This window comes from Aethina tumida, chromosome 4 (genome assembly GCF_024364675.1).
Source record: "Aethina tumida isolate Nest 87 chromosome 4, icAetTumi1.1, whole genome shotgun sequence".
In the NCBI taxonomy this organism is placed as follows: domain Eukaryota; kingdom Metazoa; phylum Arthropoda; class Insecta; order Coleoptera; family Nitidulidae; genus Aethina; species Aethina tumida.
The window spans coordinates 5,767,280-5,792,956 of NC_065438.1; the positions used below are offsets into that span (position 1 = coordinate 5,767,280).

A 25,677-nucleotide genomic window follows, 5' to 3' on the forward strand; every position below is an offset into this window, starting at 1 on the left:
TATGCACTTATTTCAGTCAATATTTAGTAAAACTGTAATTATTTCAGACAGTAATAAGTAATATGGCCATTTTAGTAGCATTACAAAATATTCAGAGAGTTTTTAATAATATAACAATTAATTTAGACGATTTTTAGTAAAATTACACTTATTTTATTCAATATTTAGTAACATTACGATTTTTTCTGACATTATTTCAGACAGTATTAAATAATATTAACATTAAAATAATCCAGTTTTATTAAGTCATTTCATTTTAGACTGCTTTTAGTTTTATCACAACTCTTTAATAAACATAAAAAATATTTTAAGATTTTTCAGTCATTTTAATCAGTCTCCAAACAGTGGCGTGTGGATTAAGAATTTAAATGAGCACCAACGCACTTTCACATTTAATGTGAGGTTTGTGTGCGTGTCACGAAAATTTTATGTACTCGTGTAAACACTGTATAAAAATTATTACCGGACATTATGGGGAAGGTCATACCTGAAACGAAAATATTCGCATATTTAATTAAAATATTATGAATAAACCTATTGCTAGTTAGTTTATTTTTAAAACACACCTTTCTATTTTTGATTAACTTGATCTGTGTTAATATTATCGAGTATTAATCGAAAATATTAATATTATTTTTAATAAAATGTGTTTCTAATTTTAATTGCAAAGACTCACACATATTATTATATTATAAAACTACTTAAATTGATAAGTATTTTAATTTACTTTTTTACTATAACATCTATATTATTCAAAAAACAAAAGATAAACTTATTTTAATTAATATTTGGTTATTTTATTTTTTTTTAGACTCCATAATTAACTTGAATTAATTAGATTTAAATTTATATTTAATTTTTTGTAGCCATGGAACAAAAATTTAAAATAAAACAAGTTTTTCAATATTAACTATTGATTTTGTTTATTAAACCATCACTATTTTCTCTTATTTAACATCCAATATTTGTAAAATGAGTTTTAATAACCTTTAAAAGGCAAATTTTCATTATTCCAATTTCATTATTCATTATTAATCAAGGTTAACAATAATTATATGTACAATAAAAAAAGATGAAAATAATGTAATATTTATTCCTTAATCACTCCCAATAATGAACCACTCAGTTTTATTTTTCTGAGTCATTTAAGGCGCATTTAAAATTGAAAAAAATTATCTAAATCAATCGAATCCATTTGCGGCCACTTGTTTACAACATCCCACCAGTTACAGCGTGTCCGCTGTAAAATGGTGCATGCACCGATGACTTCTATTTTCGGTGGCCGGCATCTTAAAAATAGACAATGACTACCGTTTCCCCAAATGGGGCGAATTGCGAATGTGTCGCCGCCGGCCTGGACCGATAGTTTCCACGTCGGCACGGTCGCGGGTTCCCCCTCATAATAACCGCGAAGTGACCGAGGTCAAGAACTTTTTTGGAGGCCACCAGATCGGCCAGTCTGTGTGCCGGCCAAGTGGATGTACGCGTTCGGCTTTTTCGGCGCGGTCAATTAAGGATATTATAAGGAGTTGCGCAATGTGGAAACATTGACATTCAGTTTCTTAATTGGACTCTTGCTGGTTCTTAAAATAGGCGACGTGTCTTCGACGTCACGCGGACGCTAAACCGTTTTCAGAAGTACGACGGAACGCTGCGAAGTCGCCGTTGACGAGACAAAGGTCGAAGTACGACGCATATAGTATTTGGTACCGGAAAAAGTCGTTTATGTTCTTAACGTTTAACCTTAAACTAATGTGATTTTCTTTAAAATTACTTTTATTCAACGAAATGATCACCTTTATAATCATCACAGACACAGTACCTCTTCCACAGAACTAAACCTTCTGTTACCCAAAATATTGTACTCTCATGTACATACTGAGGTAAAACCTGACATTAAAAATTCTGAAACTTCCTTTGTGTCTCCATTACGAAATATATAAGACATGCTACGAGAAAATATATCTAAATTTTTGGTAGCTAAAGAAAATATCAACCTCCGTTATAATCTCTTCTTCAAAATTAAACCTTCTGTTACCTAAACTATTGGATTCTCATCTATATAGTGAAGCAGAATCTCCCATTTAACATTCTGAAGCTTCCTTTGTGTCTCCAGTACGACATGTACCAGATGCTACGAGAAAACATGTCTGGATTTTTGGTAACTAAAGAAAATATCAACCTCAGTTATAATCTCTTCTTCAGAAGTAAACCTTCTGTTATCTAAACTATTGGATTCTTATCTATATAGTGAGGTGGGACCTCCCATTTAACATTTTGAAACTTCCTCTGTGTCTTTAGTACGACATGTACAAGATGCTACGAGAAAACATGTCTGGATTTTTTGGTAACTAAAGAAAATATCAACCTCCGTTATAATCTCTTCTTCAGAATTAAACCCTCTGTTATCTAAACTATTGGATTCTTATCTATAAAGTGTTGTGGAACCTCCCATTTAACATTTTGAAGCTTCCTTTGTGTCTCCAGTACGACATGTACTAGGATGCTACGAGAAAACATGTCTGTATTTTTTGGTAACTAAAGAAAATATCAACCTCCGTTATAATCTCTTCTTCAGAATTAAACCATCTGTTATCTAAACTATTAGATTCTTATCTATATAGTGAGGTGGAAACTCCCATTTAACATTTTGAAGCTTCCTTCGTGCCTCCAGTACGTCATGTACCAAATTCTACGAGAAAACATGTCTGGATTTTTGGTAACTAGAGAAAATATCAACCTCAGTTATAATCTCTTCTTCAGAATTAAACCCTCTGTTATCTAAACTATTGGATTCTTATCTATATAGTGAGGTGGGACCTCCCATTTAACATTTTGAAACTTCCTCTGTGTCTCTAGTACGAGATGTACCAGATGCTACGAGAAAACATGTCTGGATTTTTGGTGACCAAAGAAAATATCAACCTCCGTTATAATCTCTTCTTCAGAATTAAACCTTATGTTATCAAAACTATTGGATTCTTATCTATATAGTGAGGTGGAACCTCCCATTTAACATTTTGAAGCTTCCTCTGTGTCCCTAGTACGACATGTACCAGATACTACGAGAAAACATGTCTGAATTTTTGATAACTAAAGAAAACATCCACCTCAGTTTTAATTTCTTCTTCAGAATTAAACCTTCTATTATCTAAACTATTGGATTCTCATCTATATAGTGAAGCAGAATCTCCCATTTAACATTCTGAAGCTTCCTTTGTGTCTCCAATACGACATGTACCAGATGCTACGAGAAAACATGTCTGGATTTTTGGTAACTAAAGAAAATATCAACCTCAGTTATAATCTCTTCTTCAGAATTAAACCCTCTGTTATCTAAACTATTGGATTCTTATCTATATAGTGAGGTGGAACCTCCCATTTAACATTTTGAAGCTTCCTCTGTGTCCCTAGTACGACATGTACCAGATACTACGAGAAAACATGTCTGAATTTTTGATAACTAAAGAAAACATCCACCTCAGTTTTAATTTCTTCTTCAGAATTAAACCTTCTATTATCTAAACTATTTGATTCTCATGTATATAGTGAAGCAGAATCTCCCATTTAACATTCTGAAACTTCCTTTGTGTCTCCAATACGACATGTACCAGATGCTACGAGAAAACATGTCTGGATTTTTGGTAACCAAAGAAAATATCAACCTCAGTTATAATCTCTTCTTCAGAATTAAACCTTCTGTTATCTAAAATATTGGATTCTTATCTATATAGTGAAGTGGAACCTCCCATTTAACATTTTGAAGCTTCCTTTGTGTCTCCAGTACGACATGTACCAGATGCTACGACAAAACATGTCTGGATTTTTGGTAACTAAAAAAAACATCCACCTCAGTTTTAATTTCTTCTTCAGAATTAAACCTTCTATTATCTAAACTATTGGATTCTCATCTATATAGTGAGGCAGAATCTCCCATTTAACATTCTGAAGCTTCCTTTGTGTCTCCAATACGACATGTACCAGATGCTACGAGAAAACATGTCTGGATTTTTGGTAACTAAAGAAAATATCAACCTCAGTTATAATCTCTTCTTCAGAATTAAACCTTCTGTTATCTAAACTATTGGATTCTTATCTATATAGTGAGGTGGAAACTCCCATTTAACATTTTGAAGCTTCCTTCGTGCCTCCAGTACGTCATGTACCAAATGCTAAGAGAAAACATGTCTGGATTTTTGATAACTAAAGAAAATATCAACCTCAGTTATAATCTCTTTTTCAGAATTGAACCTTCTGTTATCTAAACTATTGGATTCTTATCTATAAAGTGTGGTGGAACCTCTCATTTAACATTTTGAAGCTTCCTTTGTGTCTCCAGTACGACAGGTACCAGATGTTACGAGAAAACATGTCTGGATTTTTTTATAACTAATGAAAATATCAACCTCCGTTATAATCTCTTCTTCAGAATTAAACCTTCTGTTACCTAAACTATTGGATTCTTATCTATATAGTGAGGTGGAACCTCCCATTTAACATTTTGAAGCTTCCTCTGTGTCCCAAGTACGACATGTACCAGATGCTACGAGAAAACATGTCTGGATTTTTGGTAACTAAAGAAAATATCAACCTCAGTCATAATCTCTTCTTCAGAATTAAACCTTCTGTTATCTAAACTACTGAATTCTTATCTATATAGTGAGATGGAAACCATTTAACATTTTAAAGCTTCCTTTGTAAATTTGTTCAGTTAAAAGCATTGATATTAAAGGAAAGCTTCATCTCTAAACTTATATAGCTAAGAACATTGATATTAAAAGTTTAAATCATCAATAAAACTTGATAGAAAGAAAAATATAAAAACTGTAGACTTAAGATGTTCAGAAGAAGTAAAAGCTTCATCTCTCAACTTATTTAGCTAAGAACATTGATATTAAAGGTTTAAAACTTCAATAAAACTTGACAGAAATAAAAATATTAAAACTGAAGTTCAGAAGAAGAAAAAGCTACACCTCCAAATTTATTATTTAAGAACATTAATATTAAAAGCTTAAATCTTTAATAATGCTTAATAGAAATTAAAATATTAAGATTGTAGACTTAAGCAATTCAGAAGAGGGAAATCAGCATCTCTAAATTTGATGTTATGGATAAATATTCAATTATTCTTAAGTAATGGAATTAAAAAGTGCATTCGATTCCGATAATCAAAATTCAGACGAAAATTCTAGTTTATGAAATGAGATTTTGAAATATACATTTGATTTTTTACGATCCAAAACGTCCGGTTAGCAGAAAGCAAACCACTCGGGACCGCTAAGTACGTTTTTATGGTGTTTGCAACAAGATTGGCCCGGCAATAACAAAATTTTACCACCGTGGAGCCGACGAAAACCATTAAACCCGGTACCCCCAGACAGCTTTCGGCTTTGTCTGTTCCATAGAGGTTCATCGCAATCAGCTGCTCGCTTTTCTAGGAAAGGAAGCCCATTTTAAATTCTAATTTATGTGACATATGCAATATAATGGGTGCATTTCAATATTTCTACAATCTGTCATATTGACTACTGATAATGTTTCCGTTCATTAATTTAAAAGGGTTGTAAATGTTTGTTTTTTTTTAGCAATTAACATACAATTTACACAATTAAATTTTACATTTAACTGAAATATGTTTAGAACATTAATAAATCATTACCTGTGGATGAAGTAACCGTTGCAAAAAGTCATTATGATTCATCGTAATGTAAAATACTCTCGCCTTCATAATTAATGTTATTTACCTGAATATTTTCACCTGTCTCCAACGAAACAATGAAGGAGGGTGTAACAAATTGTCTTCATTATTTTAGATTTTGTTCTGCATTTACAGATTGCAGTGAAATTAAATACAAGACAAAGAAAAATGGGTTGATTATTTAAATTTTATTAGGTACTGGAAAAACTCCCTTCGTTTAAGTTTGTGGTTCATGATTTATGGAATAAATTTTTATATTAAACTACTTTCAAAGGCTTTTTAAGCAATGAAACTAAAAAAGATTTAAACTGGTACTTCAAGAAAACATCAAGGATGAGTTTCTTTAGTCAACAGTAAGAGCGTTCTCCTTCTTCATGACAAAATAAAGCTACAGGTCGTACTTAAAATACAAGGGAAGCTTCAACATATTAAATGGGAGGTTCTACCTCATTCTGTTGATGAGAATCCAACATTTTAGGTAATACAAGGTTTAATTCTAAAGAAGATAAAAGTGAGGATGATTTTTTTTTCAATTGCCAAAACCCAGACATTTTTTCTCGTGCCATTTTCTTAACTTATTATATCTATGTGAAAAGTAGATTATAAATCCTTTTAGTGTAGTGTAAAATAACAATTTTGTGTCATGTTGTTGCCCATCAAAGTAGCTTGATATTCCAAACTTACATCATTAACTACTTAAATCGAGAACGGACGAGTGATTACAAGCTATTTATTGAAATTTTATTATGTACTGGAAAAATGAAAATATTGAAACTGTGTACTTATGAAGTTCAGAAGAAGTAAAAGCTTCATCTCTAAGAAAATTGATATAAAAGGTAAACAATTTATTGATAAAACTTGATAGTAATGAAAATATTAAAACTATAGATTTAACAAGTTCAGAAGATGAAAAAATTTGTTTAGCTGAAAACTTTGATGTTAAATGTTCAAGATACAAATCATTCTTCAAGCTGTGTATAAAACTTATTAATAATGACTTAGTTTAATGAAGGAGGAATTATGCTAATCTTAAAGTTTTGTAATTACAATTTTTCTTCTCTGTTGTACAGAAACTTGTTAAGCAACTAGTTATTATGGACCAGTTTCCTCAATCCCTATTATTGTTATTAAATTTCATATTGAAGTTATCATTAGTGAAATTGGTGAAGAACTGACACTTTTCCCGATGACTAATTTCGGTAATTAATGCGGACTTCCTCAATTACCTCAATTTGAGCAAAAAGTCTCATTTTTTCAGGCCACATGCCACACGAACTAATCTCGCAACGAAAGGTGTCATATTCTCATTACCTCCACCTTATAATGTCTGAAATTAAGTCATTAAGTAAACGACTATAAAAAAGGGATCGAACCAGTTCGAAGTTGCACGTAGTGCGGACGAAGGCAAAAGGCGCCAAAATCTGTGCAAGCGTTTTCTCGAGCCGTTTGTGCCGAGCTAAAATAATAATAAAAAATGCGAAAATAAAACAGGGTCGTGTCGAGCACGTAGAGGTTACTGTCGAACATTTTTCGGCAAACACCTGCCAACTGGCGTACGTGGATATTGGGCGATAACCACCATATACAATGTCTGGCCGCGGGGCCACATGCAAATTTTCTCGTCTGCGGGCCAGTTTTAAATATTAAAATAAATGTTGATGTATCAGGAAGTCTTGATTTCATGAATGGATAATTGCTTCGATGCGTACCGATAACAGATGACTATCGGGCTCATATTTTTGTGTGATTAACTCACTTGACGCGTGCACGGTTTACCTGTCAAACCTACTCTTTTAAGCTTGTCCAGGATTTTTGAAAGACCTGTTTTTATGGCTTGTAATCACTCGTCCGTTCTCGATTTAAGTAGTTAATGATGTAAGTTTGGAATATCAAGCTACCTTGATGGGCAACAACATGACACAAAATTGTTATTTTACACTACACTAAAAGGATTTATAATCTACTTTTCACATAGATATAATAAGTTAAGAAAATGGTACGAGAAAAAATGTCTGGGTTTTGGCAATTGAAAAAAAATCATCCTCACTTTTATCTTCTTCAGAATTAAACCTTGTATTACCTAAAATATTGAATTCTCATCAACAGAGTGAGGTAGAACCTCCCATTTAATATGTTGAAGCTTCCCTTGTATTTTAAGTACGAGATGTAGCCTTATTTTGTCATGAAGAAGGAGAACGCCCTTTCTGTTGACTAAGGTTCCTTGAGGTTTTCTTGAAGTACTAGTTTAATTTTTTTTAGTTTCATTGCTTAAAAAGCCTTCGGAAATAGTTTAATACAAAAATTAACTCCATAAATTATGAACCAAAAACGTAAATGAAGGGAATTTTTCCAGTACTTAATAAAATTTCAATAAATGGCTTGTAATCACTCGTCCGTTCTCGATTTAAGTAGTTAATTATGTAAGTTTGGAATATCAAGCTACTTCGATGGGCAACAACATGATACAAAATTGTTATTTTACACTACATAAAAGGATTTATAATCTACTTTTCACTTAGATATAATAAGTTAAGAAAATGGTACGAGAAAAAATGTCTGAGTTTTGGCAATTGAAAAAAAATCAACCTCACTCTTATCTTCTTCAGAATTAAACCTTGTATTACCTAAAATATTGAATTCTCATCAACAGAGTGAGGTAGAACCTCACTTTAATATGTTGAGAGAGGAAGCTTTTACTTATTCTGAACATTTTAAATCTACAGTTTTAATATTTTCCTTTTTATCAAGTTTTATTGATGATTTAAACCTTTAATATCAATGTTCTAAGCTATATAAATTTAGAAGTGAAGCTTTTCCTTGTTTTGAACTTCTCTTAAGTCTACAGTTTTAATATTTTCATTTCTATCACGATTTATTGAAGATTTAAACCTTTAATATCAATGTCCTTATCTAAATAAGTTTAGAGATGAAGCTTTCCTTTCTTCTGAACTTCTTAAGTCTGCAGTTTTAATATTTTCATTTCTGAAGTTTTAAACCTTTAATAATGATGTTCTTGGCTAAATAAGTTGAGAGATGAAGATTTTACTTCTTCTGAACACTTAAGTCAACAGTTTTAATATTAATTGTCCTTTCTATCAAGTTTTATTGATGATTTAAACCTTTAATATCAATGTTCTAAGCTATATAAATCTAGAAATGGAGCTTTTCTTTCTTTTGAACTTCTATTAAGTCTACAGTTTTAGTATTTTCATTTCTATCAAGATTTATTGAAGATTTAAACCTGTAATATCAATGTACTTAGCTAAATTAGTTTTGAGATGAAGCTTTCCCTTCTTCTGAACTTTTTAAGTCAACAGTTTTAATATTTTCCTTTTTATCAGGGTTTTATTGATGATTTAAACCTTTAATATCAATGTTCTTAACTATATAAATTTAGAAATGGAATTTTTCCTTCTTTTGAACTTCTCTTAAGTCTACAGTTTTTGTATTTTCATTTCTATCAGGATTTATTGAAGATTTAAACCTTTAATATCAACCTTCCAAGCTAAACAATCAGTCAATGTTATTAGTTAAACAAATTTAGAGACGAAGCTTTTAATTCTTATAAACTTTTTATGTCCAAAGTTTCATTTCATCAGATTTTCTTGAAAGCTTTTGGCATTCTTATGAGTCTTTTACTAAACAAATTTTCTGAAGAAGGAACTACAGTTTTGAAAATTTTTATTCATATTAAATTTTATTGAACATTTAAGTTTTTAGCATCAAAGTTCCTTTGCTAAACAAATTTACCAAAGAAAGTTATTTTTTTCTCAACTTCATAAGTCTAAAGTTTTAATATCAAGTTTTATATATAGAAGATTTGAGCCTCTAATGACAAAACTTTAAGATCAACATAATTCCTCCTTCATTAAACTAAGGTATTATTAATAAGTTTAATATACACCTTGAAGGATGATTTGCATCTTAAACAGGAAAGTAATTGGGAGATAACGTTAACCTTACAGCACAAAAAAGAAAATAATAAAAACAAAATGAAACACTCCAGGTTGTGCTCTTGATTAACGTTGAGGAAATTGAAATAATCTTGTAATTTTAAATGAGCAGAGTTTTTAAAACTTCTCCAGTTATCTGTCAACTAACTACAAGAACAAATTCTTACACAATCTCGACGTTCAAAGTATATATAAATCACAGTGAAATCTCTCAGGAGTTAATCAAGATTTCATTTAATAAAGACTAAAATTGTTTCATATTACTTCTGAAATAAAATCCAATTGTTTGCAGTTGGTGTGGAAATGACCCTTAATGTTGTTTAAAAGTGAATTTCCTAAAAAATAAAAGGTAGCCTCCGATTTTAATATTAACATTCTTCACATCTTTGTGCAATCCCCCTCCCTCCAATTTCCTTTGTTCTCCACGGTTTTCTTTGTTCTCCATCTCCATTTGCATGCGCTTCTATGTACTGAATTATTTTGATTAAATTTTAAAGAACACAATGAATTCTATGGACTTTTATTCGGCTTACAATAAAAAATCTTAGAAATGTTTTTTGATCAGCATTAATTAAATATAACACTTTGATATTTAAGGTACTAGAAGGTTACTTCGTTTACTTTAAGGAGAATTTTAATATTTATCAAGTATAAATAACTGTAATCTTGATGACTGTCATAAGCAGCCACGATCATTTATTTCTATTATCTTGAAGTTGTGATAGTTGGTACCACCGTACATAATAGTTAATTTAATTCAATTGTTTTAATGGACATTAATTAACCCTTCTTCGACGATGTAGCTTGGGCAAAAAAGAAAAAAACGTAGATGGAGAATAAGGAATCCGTTTTGGGCGTTGGTGTATCGTGTAACGAGCCCAGTCAAAAATACAGAAGGCAACGCCGCTTGTGTGTGTGTGTGTGCCGGTCGACAGGGGTGGAATTCTTGGAAGCCGGCGTAACTGCCAAATTTTCGAGAGTCGGTTGTCAAGGCGGCCCACGGCCCTTTTTCGGGGTTGGCGCGAGCGGAACACCTAGCCGGCTCTCTCCCGTTTCACTCTCTCTCTCCGTGCCCGTTCGTCGCTTAGAAGTGCACGGACTCAGTTCAAGGTCGCCGCGGCCACCCCTACACGCAAAAACCCGAAACGGCTCTCTCTAATGGCCAGGGGCGTGCGTCCGGCCGCTTCTCTAAGCGGATGCCGAAAATTAGACGGTGCCCATTGACGTCCCTTTCGTCTCCAGGTTGTCGCACCACCGCCTCCATGGCAAGCTTGGTGGTGGTTAGCTTGAGTGTTGCTGGGACAACTACGGGGATGGCAAGGAGCAGCATTTGGCCGATAGGAAGTGGCATGAATTAGAACTAGTCCCCCGGACCGGATCGGGTGGTGTGGGAATCGGTGCCCATAAATAACGAGGAGAGCGGCGAGAAGACCGAACGGATGGAAGATGATTATTTTTTCAAATTTAATGGGGCTGCTTTATTTGACGTGGTAGCCCGTGCCCGAATGGCAGGTGACCATTGGCGTGTGTCCGCAAGGAGCCGCCGTGCCAGCGGAGGCAGTCTGATAAATGTGCGTTGGCCCACCTAGCAGCTGCCTTCTTCGTTTCGTTCGCTTCGCTTCGCCCCGAAACACACTCGCATATCGTGTACGGTCGATCGCATACACTCCAATTAAATCGGACGGATGCGAAACTATTTCGGGAACCGCAAGGTCCTCGGACAGGGGCGCCCTAAAATATGTGTGTGCCCAACCACTTTCCTAACGATTCATTCGGCTAATTGGAAGATTCCAGGCCATCTAAGGCGGGTAAATCGAATAATTCGCTCCATGAATGGGTATTTTAAGCTTGAAACTGTTGTGGTGATTGATAGTTTGCTGGGGTTCTTGTTTATAAAAAGCGTGGTACAGTACTTTATTCTAAACTTATCTTCGAATGTCAAAGAACTCGACTAAAAATACATGAGAAAGTAATTTTAGTTTGGTTTAAGAATTTCAGGCGGAACAATGTTAACCATATAAGTAAATGAATTAAGAGTTTTTTCTACATCAGAAATAAAAAAACTGAATAATGAGTTGGTTTAAGAAATATATATACTTATACAATACTAAACCATCATGCACCTTTCCATAATCAATTCCTCCAAGATGATGCAATTTTTTGCCAAATTAAGTAGTTGAATTAAGAAGATGACAGTTATTTATTATTAGAATAATTAGCAAATCCTATAGAGAATCTTAATAAGAAGTTGATTAGAGATGATAAAATTTAACAATCTTTTTCTTCAAGATGATGTAATTTTTTACTACATTAATTTGTTGTAAAACGGTTCAATAAAAGGTTAAGATGTTGACTGTTACTTAACATTAGAAATAAATCATAAAGAAAAACTGATAAGTGAAATGATTTAATAAGACAAAAATCTCCATACTTATTCTAAAACACATTTACTTAATGGTTATTCAATTTTTTCCATATTAAATAGTAGTAGCCCCAGTTTACTAGAAGTTATGGAGATGGCAGTTACTTAGCCTTAGAATAATTGCCAAATATTAGAGAAAATCTTAGAAGAAGTTCATTAGAGGTGATAAAATTATACAAAATCATCATATACCTTTTGTGGATCTGTTTCTCCAAAATGATGTAATTTTTTACCAGATTAAGTTGTTGAAATGCCATGATAAAGATAAATGATTTAAGAAAACAAAAATCCTCATACTTCTTCTAATAACCATTTACTTAAAGGTGATTTAATTTTTTCCTAATTAAATAGAAATAGCACCAGTTTACTGAAAGTTATGGAGATGGCAGTTACTTAGCCTTAGAATAATTGCCAAATATTAGAGAAAATCTTAATAGAAGTTGATTAGAAATGATAAAATTATACAAAATCATCATATGCCTTTTGTGGATCTTTTTCTCCAAGATGATATAATTTTTTACTAGATTAAGTTGTTGAAATACCATTTTACAATAAGCTAATAAACTGATAAATGAACTGATTTAAGAAGACAAAAACTTTCATACGTCTTCTAAAAACCATTTACTCAAAGGTGATTAAATTTTTTCCTGATTAAATGATAGTAGCACCAGTTTACTAGAAGCTATGAAGATTTTTTACTAGATTAAGTTGTTGAAATACCATTTTACAAAAATCTAAGAAGATGACTGTTACTCAACATTAGAAATAAAATTAAAGGTGATTCAATTTTTTTCTAGATTAAATAGTAGTAGCACCAGTTTACTAGAAGTTATGAAGATGGCAGTTACTTAACCTTAGAATAGTTGCCAAATATTAGAGAAAATTTTATATATTAAGTTAAGAAAATGACTGTTACTTAACATTAAAAATAATACTAAATCATAAAGAGTGAAATGATTTAAGAAGACATATAAATTGATTTAAACTTGTATAATTAAAGAGAATCATTATAGGCCATCTAAAAATATTTTCCTTCATGTTGAAGATGCAATTTTAGCTGCATTCAATGGTAATAGTAAAAATAATTACTACTTCCTAAATAGGGAAGATGGCAACTCCTTTTTGTTCGGCAATGATGAAAGGCATCTCAAGAAATCATATTTTCAATCAATGATTCCGTGTATATGTACAACAAAACATGACCTTATCTGCTGCCATCAATTGAATATTTGTTCACTCCCTCCTATCGATTATATTGTTTGTAACCTTATTTCCCGTTACATGATAAAAATAATGTGACTAGGTTGTTGATACCGTAACTAGATTGAACCAGCTACGCTTAAAGGTAGCTTTGGCATTGTACAAACAGAACATCAATAGATAAGGCAAGAATATTGAAAGAAATAATGGCCGAAAACACATTGACCACAGTTTAATCGATAATAAATCTGTTAGACAGAAGGGTCAGTTTGGTATGTGCGTCAGTCAAGCAAATTTTTTTAATGGATCAAGCGCACGCTGGCTCTATAGGGTACACGACGTGCCATAAACATAAAATGCTTGAAATTTTTTTCAAGAACGAGTTTGCAAGTAAATTTGATTATAAGAGAAGGATCCGATGTTGGACCTTTTGTATGGCATATCGACCAAACTGGTTCCTAAATATATATGTAAATTATAATCCCCTAAATCATTTTGTAAAGTGAATTCGGTACACCGTACAAGTATTAATTATTTCTAAACAGGAAAAGGATCGTTTTTCTACTTGCTCAGCCCAATTCTAAGCTCGCATTCAGAGTACAATTCAATTTCTCAGGAGTAGCCTCAGTTCATTCCAGTCAAAATTTACTGCTTTTAAAAAACAAAATTATGAAAATAAGGATAATTTATACACAAAACTAGGACTACAATGTCTTCCAAACCTTCAAACATTATACAAGTTAAGAAGAGGACAAAAAATAGTTATTACTGTCATTTTACTTGCTCAACTCATATCTATGCTTGTGTTTTTAGGACTAGCTTCAAATTACTTACTCTAGTTAGACATTAAGACTTAAAATGCAAAAGATGGAGATAAGATATCCTCAATCTAAGGGTCAACTTTGTTAACTTTAGAATAATGTAAAAAAATCAGTTACCATTATTTTTTTACTTGTTCAACACAATTCTTATTAAAAATTATGACTTTTGAATGACATAATTGCAAAGAAATTGAAAGTGATTTACCTACCAATCAAGCTTAGATAATTTAAACTATTTCCAAAAGGATTAGATGTTATATAAGTTAAGAAGAGGGCAAAAAGATAGTTATTACTGTCATTCCACTTGCTCAACACATTTTTAAGCTTGTATTTTAGGACTAGCTTCACAATACTTACTCTAGTTGGATATTAAGACTTAAAAGGCAAAAGATGAGGATAAGATATCTTTAATCCAAGAATACAAATTCAAAATATGCATTTCGAAAGAAGTTAAACTTCGTTAACTTCAGAATAATGTAAAAAAAATTAGTTACCATTGCCTTTCTACTTGTTCAACACAATTCCTATTAAAAATTATGACTTTTGAAGGACATAATTGCAATGAAATTTAAGGTGATTTATCTACAAAACAAGGTTAGATAATTTAAAATATTTCTAAAAGGTTATACATTAAATCAGTTAAAAAGAGGGCAAAAAGATAGTTATTACTGTCATTCTACTTGCTCAATATATTTCTAAGCTTATGTTTTTAGGACTAGCTTCAAATTACTTACTCTAGTTAGATATTAAGACTTAAAAGGCAAAAGATGGGGATAAGATATCCTTAATCCGAGGATACAAATTCAAAATATGTATTTCCAAAGGAATTCAAAGGCAAATAATTCAAAATTATATTTCTAAAAGTGTCAAAACTTATATATAAGTAAAGAATTGTGTAAAAAATAAAAAAGATTAAGTTTTGTTTGCTCAATTCCCAACGATACAATCAATTTATTAAGGGCACCACCAAATTACCAATTCTAATTGATTGATTGATCATAACTGTCTTTATAATGAATATTAAAATTGGTCAGTAAAGGAGAATTTGGACAAAAATCAACTGATGTAACTTTTCCAAATTGAAAGTCAAAAAATAGCGATTGAAACTTAACCAAACTGTACCAAAAACACCTAAACAGGATTTTTGACGTGACGCCAACCGAGAATCGTTCCCAGTTCCATCCCGATTGCCACTTCGAATCCTTTCAACCGATTCCAGTTCTTCGTGCTCGTTAATCCAAACGCCCAAAATGAGACAATTGAACCCATTCCACGCTATCTATTCGTTGCCTAGCCGTTTTTATTCAACCATGATGGGACAACTGTTCCGACTAGTTTTGTCGGTTCGTTTTTTTTTCCACAACGAACAAAAACTATCTAACGCCGGGTGGACTGGGGTATGGGAATCGCGAGTGCGCCACCCTTTTTTTTTGGGGTGCCTAGACAAACTGCCAAATGTGTTAGGGAAGGAACACGATTAGGAGCGGTCCCATAGAAAAAATATGGCGGACCGGTCGCATTTGTCAGGACGGAGTGGTACGAATATTTTGGCAATTTTTAGGTCCCACTTTGTGTTTATGGTAATTTCCCTTTTCAGTCAAGATGTTACGAACGAATTCGGAAACTCCATGTTCGGGATTTTGGTAATACAAGGTTGATTTGATTGTGAATATCCCCTTAAATCACAAAATTAATCCAATTATCAAGCTTTCAAAGTTTCCGGGGTACATTTAATGACAGTAAAATCAATATTGTTAAACGAAGTCGTCAAAGCTAACAAAATTATGAACGAATCCACTCAAATGAAAAGCTGGACACCTCCATATAATTAATTAAATAACAATGAAATTGGGTCAAAGAGGGGAGCAACACTCGTACAAGGATTTTTCTTTGACAGGTCATTAGTTTCCACATTAAGGACAAAGGAGTCTTTAAACTCGAAAATCACACAAATTACATCTATGTTTTAACTAACGGATCGACTATAAAGATTGATGCACAATCAGTTGTTGGCAATTTAATCCGGTGATGGCTTAACAGGATTTCTTGGTCGTTGTGTATAAAAATAAGGCAAAACAATCGAGGTATGTTGAATTAAATTTCTTGAAAATTATCCGAATTGTACTTACGGATTGGAATTTATTGATTGGACGTGGGGCGCACAGAATTATTGAGGATGTTTCAAATATTTACCTTCTAAAATAAAAAACACTTCTGCAATATTAAATAACTTTGTACTATGTTTCGAGTGTTAAAGCTATAAAAAATTTATAGAATTTATAGAGTGTGTTAGACTTTTCTAAATTATTTTATTTCTATTTACTTTCTTTCACTTATTTTTTATTTATTTATTTTTGTTTCCAATTTTATGTACACAAAATCTTTTTATTAAAATAAATTTAGAAATATTTTTGTAGTCTTTAAATAATTTAATATATACATTTTTTAGAAAATTTTGCTTAAAATTTTCTATTTATCATAAACCATATTAAGTATAATTTTGAAATTATAATGTTTTCAAATTTCACGTACTGCTTTTTACTATAATAGTGAATATTTAAGTATTTATGTATTTTTTATAATTAAAATTAAAATTAAAATATTTGATTAAATTTTTAATTCATACCAAATTCATTTTTTTTTCTTGTGTTGTTAACCTTAAATTATATATAATCATAAATTTGAAATAGAAATATTTTACAATTTTTATTTTACAGTTTTACGTATTTAATTTCTTTTACTTCATAAATTTATGTATTTTTTTATAAATAATATAATTTAAAATTATTTTTTACAAAAATTTAAGTGAAAAAATTTTTTGAAATTTTTTAGAAAATGAATATTTAAAGATTTTCTATTGATTTTTTTTTACAAATAATTTAATGTAAAGATTATTTCTTTTAAATTTAAGTGTTTGTTTTCTCAAAATTATTTTAAAAGACTTATTATTAATAATTTTGAGTAACTTTAACAATAAAATTATTAAAATTGTCAAAATAATTAAATTTAAGTGTTTAATTTTTCTGAATTATGTTAAAAGACTTTTCATTAATAATTTTGAGTGATTCTATTGAAAAAATTACGAAAAATGTAAAAATAAAAAAACATTCTTTAAATTTTTCATATTAAATTTTTTGAAATTGAAATATTTTGAAATTTTCTTTTATAATTTTACGTATATATTTTTTTATTTTACATATTTTGTAACTTTTTATAATTAATATAATGTATGTAAGATTATAATCTTTTCATTTCACTTATTTTGGCAAAAAATAATCTAATTTATGATTTTTTATTAAATTCTTCTTTTAAATAATTCAATATAAACATTATTTTTCTAAAAAAAAATTGTTTTAAATTATGTTAAAAGAATTTTTATTGATAATTTTGAGTGATTCTATTGAAAAAATAAGAACAAAAAAATAAATAAAACAACCTTTAAATTATTAATTAATATTAAAATCAATTTTTTTTTATTCACCTTAAAATCATAAAATTATCATAATTTTGAAATAAAAATTTATCAGAACGTAAGAATTTAATTTATCCATCTCATTTATTTTTGTAAAAAGAGATTTAATAAATAATTTAATTTAAACACTATTTTTTTTTAATTCAAGTAATCAATTGCTCTAAATTATCTCAAAAGATTTTTGATTAACAATTTTTAGGTGTTTTTATTAATAAAAATACTAAAAATAACAAAATAATTAACACAATATTATTTAAATTTTTAATTAATGTTAAATAAATTATATTAAACATAATTCTGAATATTTTACAATTTTTCTTATCTAATAATTTTTTTAATTATTTTATTTATATATATTTTTATGAATTTATCTTCAGTAATCTAATATAAATTAGTATACAAATATTTGTATTATTTATTTTATTTATTTATTTTGAAAATTTCAATGATTTATTTTTTTTTTTTAAAGTAGTCTGAAAGATTTTTGGTCAATATGCTTGAATTTATTAATAAAATTATTAAAAATGGCAAATAATCTTTTTTTAATTATTACTCAATTAAATTTATTTTTTTAATCACTAAAAATGATATTAAGGTTAATTTTCAAACAAATAATATTCTTTTCCTATTTTACATACATAAAATTAATTAAAACAACAAAAATAATGAATGAGGCAGTTTTACATTAAACAAAACATTTTGTTATCTGACATACAAAAACTAATTTTATAATGGAAAAATAATTATATTTATTATTAAGCATAATTTTAGATAAAGTACTTTATTTTAATTATATTATTTCTTTATTGTACATACAAAAATTGTATCATTAATTTATCAATCAATAAATTTTATCTAATCAATTAATCTAAACTAAAATAGAATTCTGAGAATGAAAATTATAGTTATAATTTTATTAATTTAATTTTTGTGTAATTTGGTAAATAAATATTTTATGTACATTTATAAATAATAATTTTTGTGTATGTCTAAACAAAAATTAATTTTTATATTATATTATTTAAGTTATAAATTCTTAATTGGAAATTGCAAAAACAATTGAAATAAAACTTTTTTATTTATTTATTCGATTGTAATAAGAGTGTTTAATTTTTTATTAGTGTATAAAAATTAACGTACACATGAAAAAATAATTAAGATAATACAATATTATATTTTTAAATTGCATTAATTTTTTAATTTCATTACAATTTTGAAATATATTTAATAATTTGTAATTTTTTTAACATACAAAAGTATAATTTTAATGTGAAAAATATTAAAATAAAATAGTAAACATAATTTATATTTTACAGGTCTTTTTAAAACCAATTTAAAGAATTCTTTAAGGTTTTAACGTACACGTGAAAAAATCATTAAGATAATACTATATTATATTTTTAAATTACATTAACTTTTTAATTTAATTACAATTTTGAAATATATTTAATAATTTGTATTTTTTTTAACATACAAAAGTATAATTTTAATGTGAAAAATATTAAAATAAAATAGTAAACATAATTTATATTTTACAGGTCTTTTTAAAACCAATTTAAAAAATTCTTTAAGGTTTTAACGTACACATGAAAAAATAATTAAGATAATACAATATTATATTTTTAAATTGCATTAATTTTTTAATTTCATTACAATTTTGAAATATATTTAATAATTTGTAATTTTTTTAACATACAAAAGTATAATTTTAATGTGAAAAATATTAAAATAAAATAGTAAACATAATTTATATTTTACAGGTCTTTTTAAAACCAATTTAAAAAATTCTTTAAGGTTTTAACGTACACATGAAAAAATAATTAAGATAATACTATATTATATTTTTAAATTGCATTAATTTTTTAATTTCATTACAATTTTGAAATATATTTAATAATTTGTAATTTTTTTAACATACAAAAGTATAATTTTAATGTGAAAAATATTAAAATAAAATAGTAAACATAATTTATATTTTACAGGTCTTTTTAAAACCAATTTAAAAAATTTTTAACGTTTTATTAGAAATATTAAAAATTAATCAAGAATAGTTGAGCCATAATTTTCTAATTAATTGTATTGTTTTCAGTTAATCAGTATAAATTAAACAGTAATGATTCTGAAATACATTTTTATGTTCATTTTTTGGTGTAAAAATTTAGATACATAATAATTATAAAATAAAATCTATTAGCATAACGACTTTTTTAATAAAATCAGACATTTTATAGAAGCCTTCACACACAAAAAGATTCTAAGCACAAAAACTGGCCCATAACTTTCCAGTTTCGGAATAGAATTCCTGCATGCGTCCCGAAAATAATGGAAGGGCACATTACATCCGATTTCTAAGCACAATCCGTCCATTGTGGGGTCCAGCACCTGAGCGTCCAGCCCGCAAGTTTGTTGGCCATAATTTATACCGGGTAGAACGACCGTACGTACTCGCGTACGCTGAGCGTAATGGAATAAAAATGAAGAAAGAAAAAACTTGAATGGCAGTCGTTAGATACAATGTGTAATTCAATCTTATCTGTAAACAGTGGAATAACTGCCTAATCTGGCTGGTACGGTTGGGCCCCGAAGAAAAGGAGCGCAACCGAAGTTGCTCACAATTTATTTCGGTAGGACCGGAAGTTGGGTACGTTCCGAGAGGCCCCCCCTCGTCCGCAACGACACACTGTTCTCTGGTGGAGGAAGAAAAAAAATAGTATAAGGCGAAACATGTGGGCGCATCCGACGAACACACTAACAAAGGGAAATTCAAATAAATATGCGTGCGCTGGCGACGAGTGAATTATTAAAAAAAAAAAAAATTTCACAATCTCGCCGCTTCCATGATTCGCTTCGGTGGTGGGACTGGGGAAATTAAGGGATGTAAATAGGCTTTTGACCGGGCTAAATTGCGTCTGATAACATTTAATTTCGATTTGTTACTTCTGTCTGTTAGTAAAAAAATTTCGATACGTCACTGGTTTAACAATATACGTCACAACTAGTCGGTTTACATGTTGGAGCTGTTTGTATACTGTTTGTTACGTTCTACATAGCTTCTATCAATTTAACGTCTTGTTTGTTGACGAAATTTTTCGTAAGCAAAACGTTTAAATATTTTGTATGATTTTATTGCTATCGAGGGCAAAAAATGTTCACCCAAAAGTTGTGGTTTATAATTTATAAATTAGTATTACCTTCACGTACTTATTAGTTTGATTTGTAATTGATGTATAATCGAATGTAAAACAAGTAATTAAACTACTGTCACAATTAAGCAGAAAATCATATTTTATTTAATTATTCCAATAAAATAAAAATTATGTAAAAAAATTCAAATCTTTTAATAAAATAGGAATTCTTTTTTTAAATAATTCGTTTATAAAAAATACTTAATTTAGCGAAAAATCAAAATTTATTTTATTTTCTTTTAGACAAGTAAATCATCTTTCTAATAGAAAAGTATGGAAAATATATGTTGTATTTTTGAAAAAATCATAAAATCTTCATTATTTCTAATAAAATAAGAATTTTTATATATAAATTATGTATAAATTTTAATCAGTTAATAGAAAATTAAGCATTTCATCAATTTAATGATTATAATGATCTTTATAAATTAAGTTATGTAAATTATTTTATAATATATATAGTAATATTAATATTTATAATTATGGTTAAAATTAAAAATTAAATACAATTTAAATCCTAATTAAAAATACAATCAATAGGAAAGAAATTAATTAAAATTTTGAAATATAATAAAAAAATTATATTTTGACTGAAACTGAAAATAGTTTTCAATTAAAAAAAAATAATAATATTTAATAAAATATTAGATTTTTTTATAAATCAATTATATACAATACATATAAAAATATTTATTTATTGGAATTTTATAGAAATTTTAAGTATTTAATTTTGCTCTCCTAAACAATTTAATTTATATAGTTATAAAATTAAAATACACATTATAAATTACTCTAAGTAAATTAGTTTATAATGTAAAAATATAATAATTTAATATAATAAATATATGTTTATTTCTAAATTATATTTAATCATTAAAATTAAATATTTAATACAATATTCATCCCAATTATAAAAATTTTTATATTTAATTTAAATTGAAAATATTTTTAATTGTTTAAAGAAAAATATATATATATATATATATCAATTATATACAATAAAAACAAAAATATCCATTTTAGAGAAATTTTAAGCGTTTAATTTTGCTCTTCTAAACAATTTAATTTGTAAAATTAATGATTAAAATATACTTTTCAAATTAGCTTAACTAAATTAATTTATAATATAAAAAATATAATAGTTTAATATAAGAATATTAATATTTTTAAAATTATATATAAACTGCTTCAAATTAAAAGTTATACTCAATTTACATCATAATTAAAAACATAATTAATTAATATTTTGTCAGTTTTTTATAATTTTTCAAATATTTGAATATTTTAAAAGATACGTATTTTTAAAGCAAAATTAATATTTAATAAAATATAATTTCTTTATTAGAAATACAGAAAAATTTTAAGAATTAATTGTTGCACTTCTAAACAATGTAATTAATAAAATATACCTTAAAAATTATTATTAAGTAAATTAGTCTATAAAATAAAAAAAAAATATAATAATTTAATATAAGATTAGAATTAGTATATATAAATTAATTTATTAGAATTTTATAGAAATTTTAAACATTTATTTTATATAATTAATAATATTTAAATATATTCTTTGATAAAATTAAATTATTTTTGAATCATTTAAAAAATTGTATACTTTTTGTTTAATGATATTTGATCTATAAAATAGATATAAAATTGTATTAATTAATTTTTGGCACTTATTGTTAAAATTTCTTTTCAATCAATTTTCATTTTCTCTCCTTTTTCCAAGACTGATAAATTAGATTTAAAAACAAACAATTTTTCATTTAATATTGTTGACAATAATATATCATCGTTTACGCCCCAACATTACTTTTATGCCAGAAAAAATAGTTCTTAGCAACTACTTTTGTTGAATAAAAAATAAATATATTAATTTACATAATTTATTGATTGTATTTTTAGACTTTTTAAATTAAAATTGAATGTTTTAAGAAATTTTTATCCAAATTACAGTTTTAAAAAAGGGTTGAAATCAAAGAGAATTTTTTAAATACTTTTTAGACAAATCTGAGAAATATTTTTTGACTGATTTTTTAAATTTTGTTATATTAACATGTATTTTTTTCTTAAAAATTGTTAGTAATTAAACTAATAGAATTAAAAGTCGTTTTTATTCTTTAGTTAATTTATTAATTAATAATAATTTATATTTAATAACTACTTCAAAAAAATTTACTACAGAATTTTCACTTTAAATAATTTATTTCTTGTACTTTTAATCTTTTGTTAATAAAAATTGAGATTGTTAGACAATTTTTATCCAATTTGTAGTTTTAAACAAGGATTGCATTAATTTTAAATAATTTATTTCTTATATTTTTATATTTTTTTTAATCGAAATTGAAGTTATAATACTTTTTAGAAGAATTTGAGAAATATTATATATGTTTGGAAATATGAAGTGATTAACAATTTGTAACTTTCAAATTTATAAATAAAATTAAATATTTATTAATATTTTATTTATTTAGAATTAGTGACTAAATTTAACTTAAATTTTGATATTTGTAGTCAATTTTCATCTAATTTGTAGTTTTAAACAAGGGTAGAATTTATTTTAAATTATTTATTTCTTGAATTTTTATATTTTTTTAATCAAAATTAAAATTTTTAGACAATTTTTGTCCAATTTATAGATTTAAATAAGGTTTAAATTAAAAGAGAATTTTATAATACTTTTTAGTCGAATTTGAGAAATATTTTTTGCATAATTAATTAAATTTTGTTACTAAAAATATATTTATATTATATATTTTTGAAATTGTCAAGTGATTAACAATTTGTAAATTTTAAAATTAACATAAAAGTAAATTTATAAATAAAGTTAAATATTTTAAAGCAATTCAATAATTAATATTAATATTTTATTTAATTAAAGATATTATTTTTCAACAAGTTTTTATATCTTATTAATACATAAATACATAAAATTCAGGTGGAAAAACTTATGAATATCAAATTTACATAAAAATTATTTCATGTATTTTTTTATGGGGGAAAATTGTTCTAATGAAATTTATTTAATAAAAAATTGTTTTTATTCTTTTGTTAATTTATTAAATTAATAATTAATAGTTCCAAGATTTCATAATTGATAATTACTAATTAAATTTTCCATTTATAACAAAATTTATATTTTAAATAATATTATTTTTTATACTTTTATTGAAAAACTGAAATTTTTAAGTAATTTTTATCTAATTTGTAGTTTTAAACAAGGTTTGAAAGCAAAGAGAATTTTAAAACACCTTTCAGTAGAATTTGAAAAATATTTTTAATATAATTAATTAAATTTTTTTATTAAAAATGTCTTTATATTATACATTTTTGTTATGTTTTACAATTTGTACCTTTAATAATTAACATAAAGTTAAATTTATACATAAAATTAAATATTTTAAATCAATTGAATAATTATTAGTTTAATTTTATTTAATTAAAACAGGAGATTAAGTATCAAGTTAAGTCTTTATATCTTATTAATTACAAAATTAATATTAATCATATAAAATTCAAATAATATAAAATAATAAAAATTATTTTATGTACTTTTTTATGTTAGAATAAATTGTTCTTGTGGTTAACAATTAATTTTTTTGAATAAAAAATTGTTTTTATACTTTTGTACATTCTAATAAGTAAAAATTAAAATAAAAACTACGTTTTTTATATTGATATTATCAAAATATCATATTTAGTCACGAAAATGGAAATTTTCTTCAAATTTTATACATTTTAGCATCTTATCAGTCATTCACCTTTGATTTAGGAAAATGTAAATGATTTTCGCAACAGTTTTTTATAAATTATAACATATAATATGACATTAACGGTGTTCATCTTTACAAATTATTGAAAAACCTTGACGATTCAACATACAAATTAGTCCACATTATGGCAAATTTAATGGATTGTTAAACCTGCCCATATTATTATTTAATACGTCGAACGGATTATTCATTTAAAAAACATTCTCAAGGTTCCGCACACAGCCGAAACAACAATCGTAAAATGTGCGTCCGCATTTTCGGCGAACGGACCCAAAAAGCAGTTGCCGAGTGGCGAAGACCCCGAAGGGGCGCTGTGATCAATAGAAGCGAAAAGACGAGGCACATTTTTCCGATCTAGCGGTCACAAATAAAACAAAATCCGGTGGCATTTTTACCTGGGCTCGGGGTCTTCAGCCTCGAACACTTGGTCCTGGTCGTCGTCGTGCTGCTCCTGGAACTTTTCCATCTTTCCGAACCAACAAAAATAATAAAAAAAAAAACACGAACTGATTCTAATGGAACAGAGTACTGGTGCGGCAATTCGGTGAAACACTACTACTAACTAAATTCACTAAGCCCCGCACGGTTGATTCGTTCCGAAACGGTCTGTCCGACGTGGTGTATCTAGTCCAGCGGGCACTCCACCAAAGAAATAATGGCGAACGGAACGGTCTATTACAAATTAAAACAAAATAAATAATAATAATAAAAATGATAACACTAGGAGAACGTCATAACATAAACAACTATCACAAGGGAACGTAGAGCGGAAGGGCCGGATTCTGGTTGAACTTTTATTTTGAATTTGGACGCGTCCGAAATGGTCGAAAACAATAATTTAATTTTGTTGTTGTTTTTTTTTTTTGTCAGAAATATTATGTAACACTACATATCACTCTAAATTCGAGCCTAAATACACACTAAGTCTTCGGAAATGCCGACGCTCGTTCGAGGCAGTGCGCATGGACCACGCCTACCTCCCAAATTCGTACGCACCCCTCCCCAACGGCGGCGCCGTCCCGCGTCCCGCCCGGCCCCCCTCGTGCACGAAAGCTGCCCCGGCTCCCTTATGTACCCGTGCACACCTACGAGCGTCGAACTAATGTGCGGTTTTTTCTTCTAATAGGTCGGACGCCGTCGTCGGCGACGGGAG

The 25,677-nt window shown here is 27.9% G+C and overlaps 1 protein-coding gene across 3 annotated transcripts in view; it reads right to left on the reverse strand.

Moving 5' to 3' along the window:
* Window positions 1-25,399, reverse strand: part of LOC109600117 (insulin-like growth factor 2 mRNA-binding protein 1) — an 81,598-nt gene extending 56,199 nt beyond the window's left edge. For 2 of the 3 annotated variants that reach the window (XM_020016201.2, XM_020016199.2), the window contains exon 1: window positions 24,920-25,398. In XM_020016201.2, coding sequence (XP_019871760.1) covers window positions 24,920-24,990 — 71 coding nt within the window. In that variant the 5' untranslated portion in view covers window positions 24,991-25,398. Of the gene's footprint in view, window positions 1-24,919 lie in introns of all 3 variants that reach the window. The other variant, XM_049966845.1, reaches the window with a different exon arrangement.
* Between the last annotated feature and the right edge of the window lie 278 nt (window positions 25,400-25,677).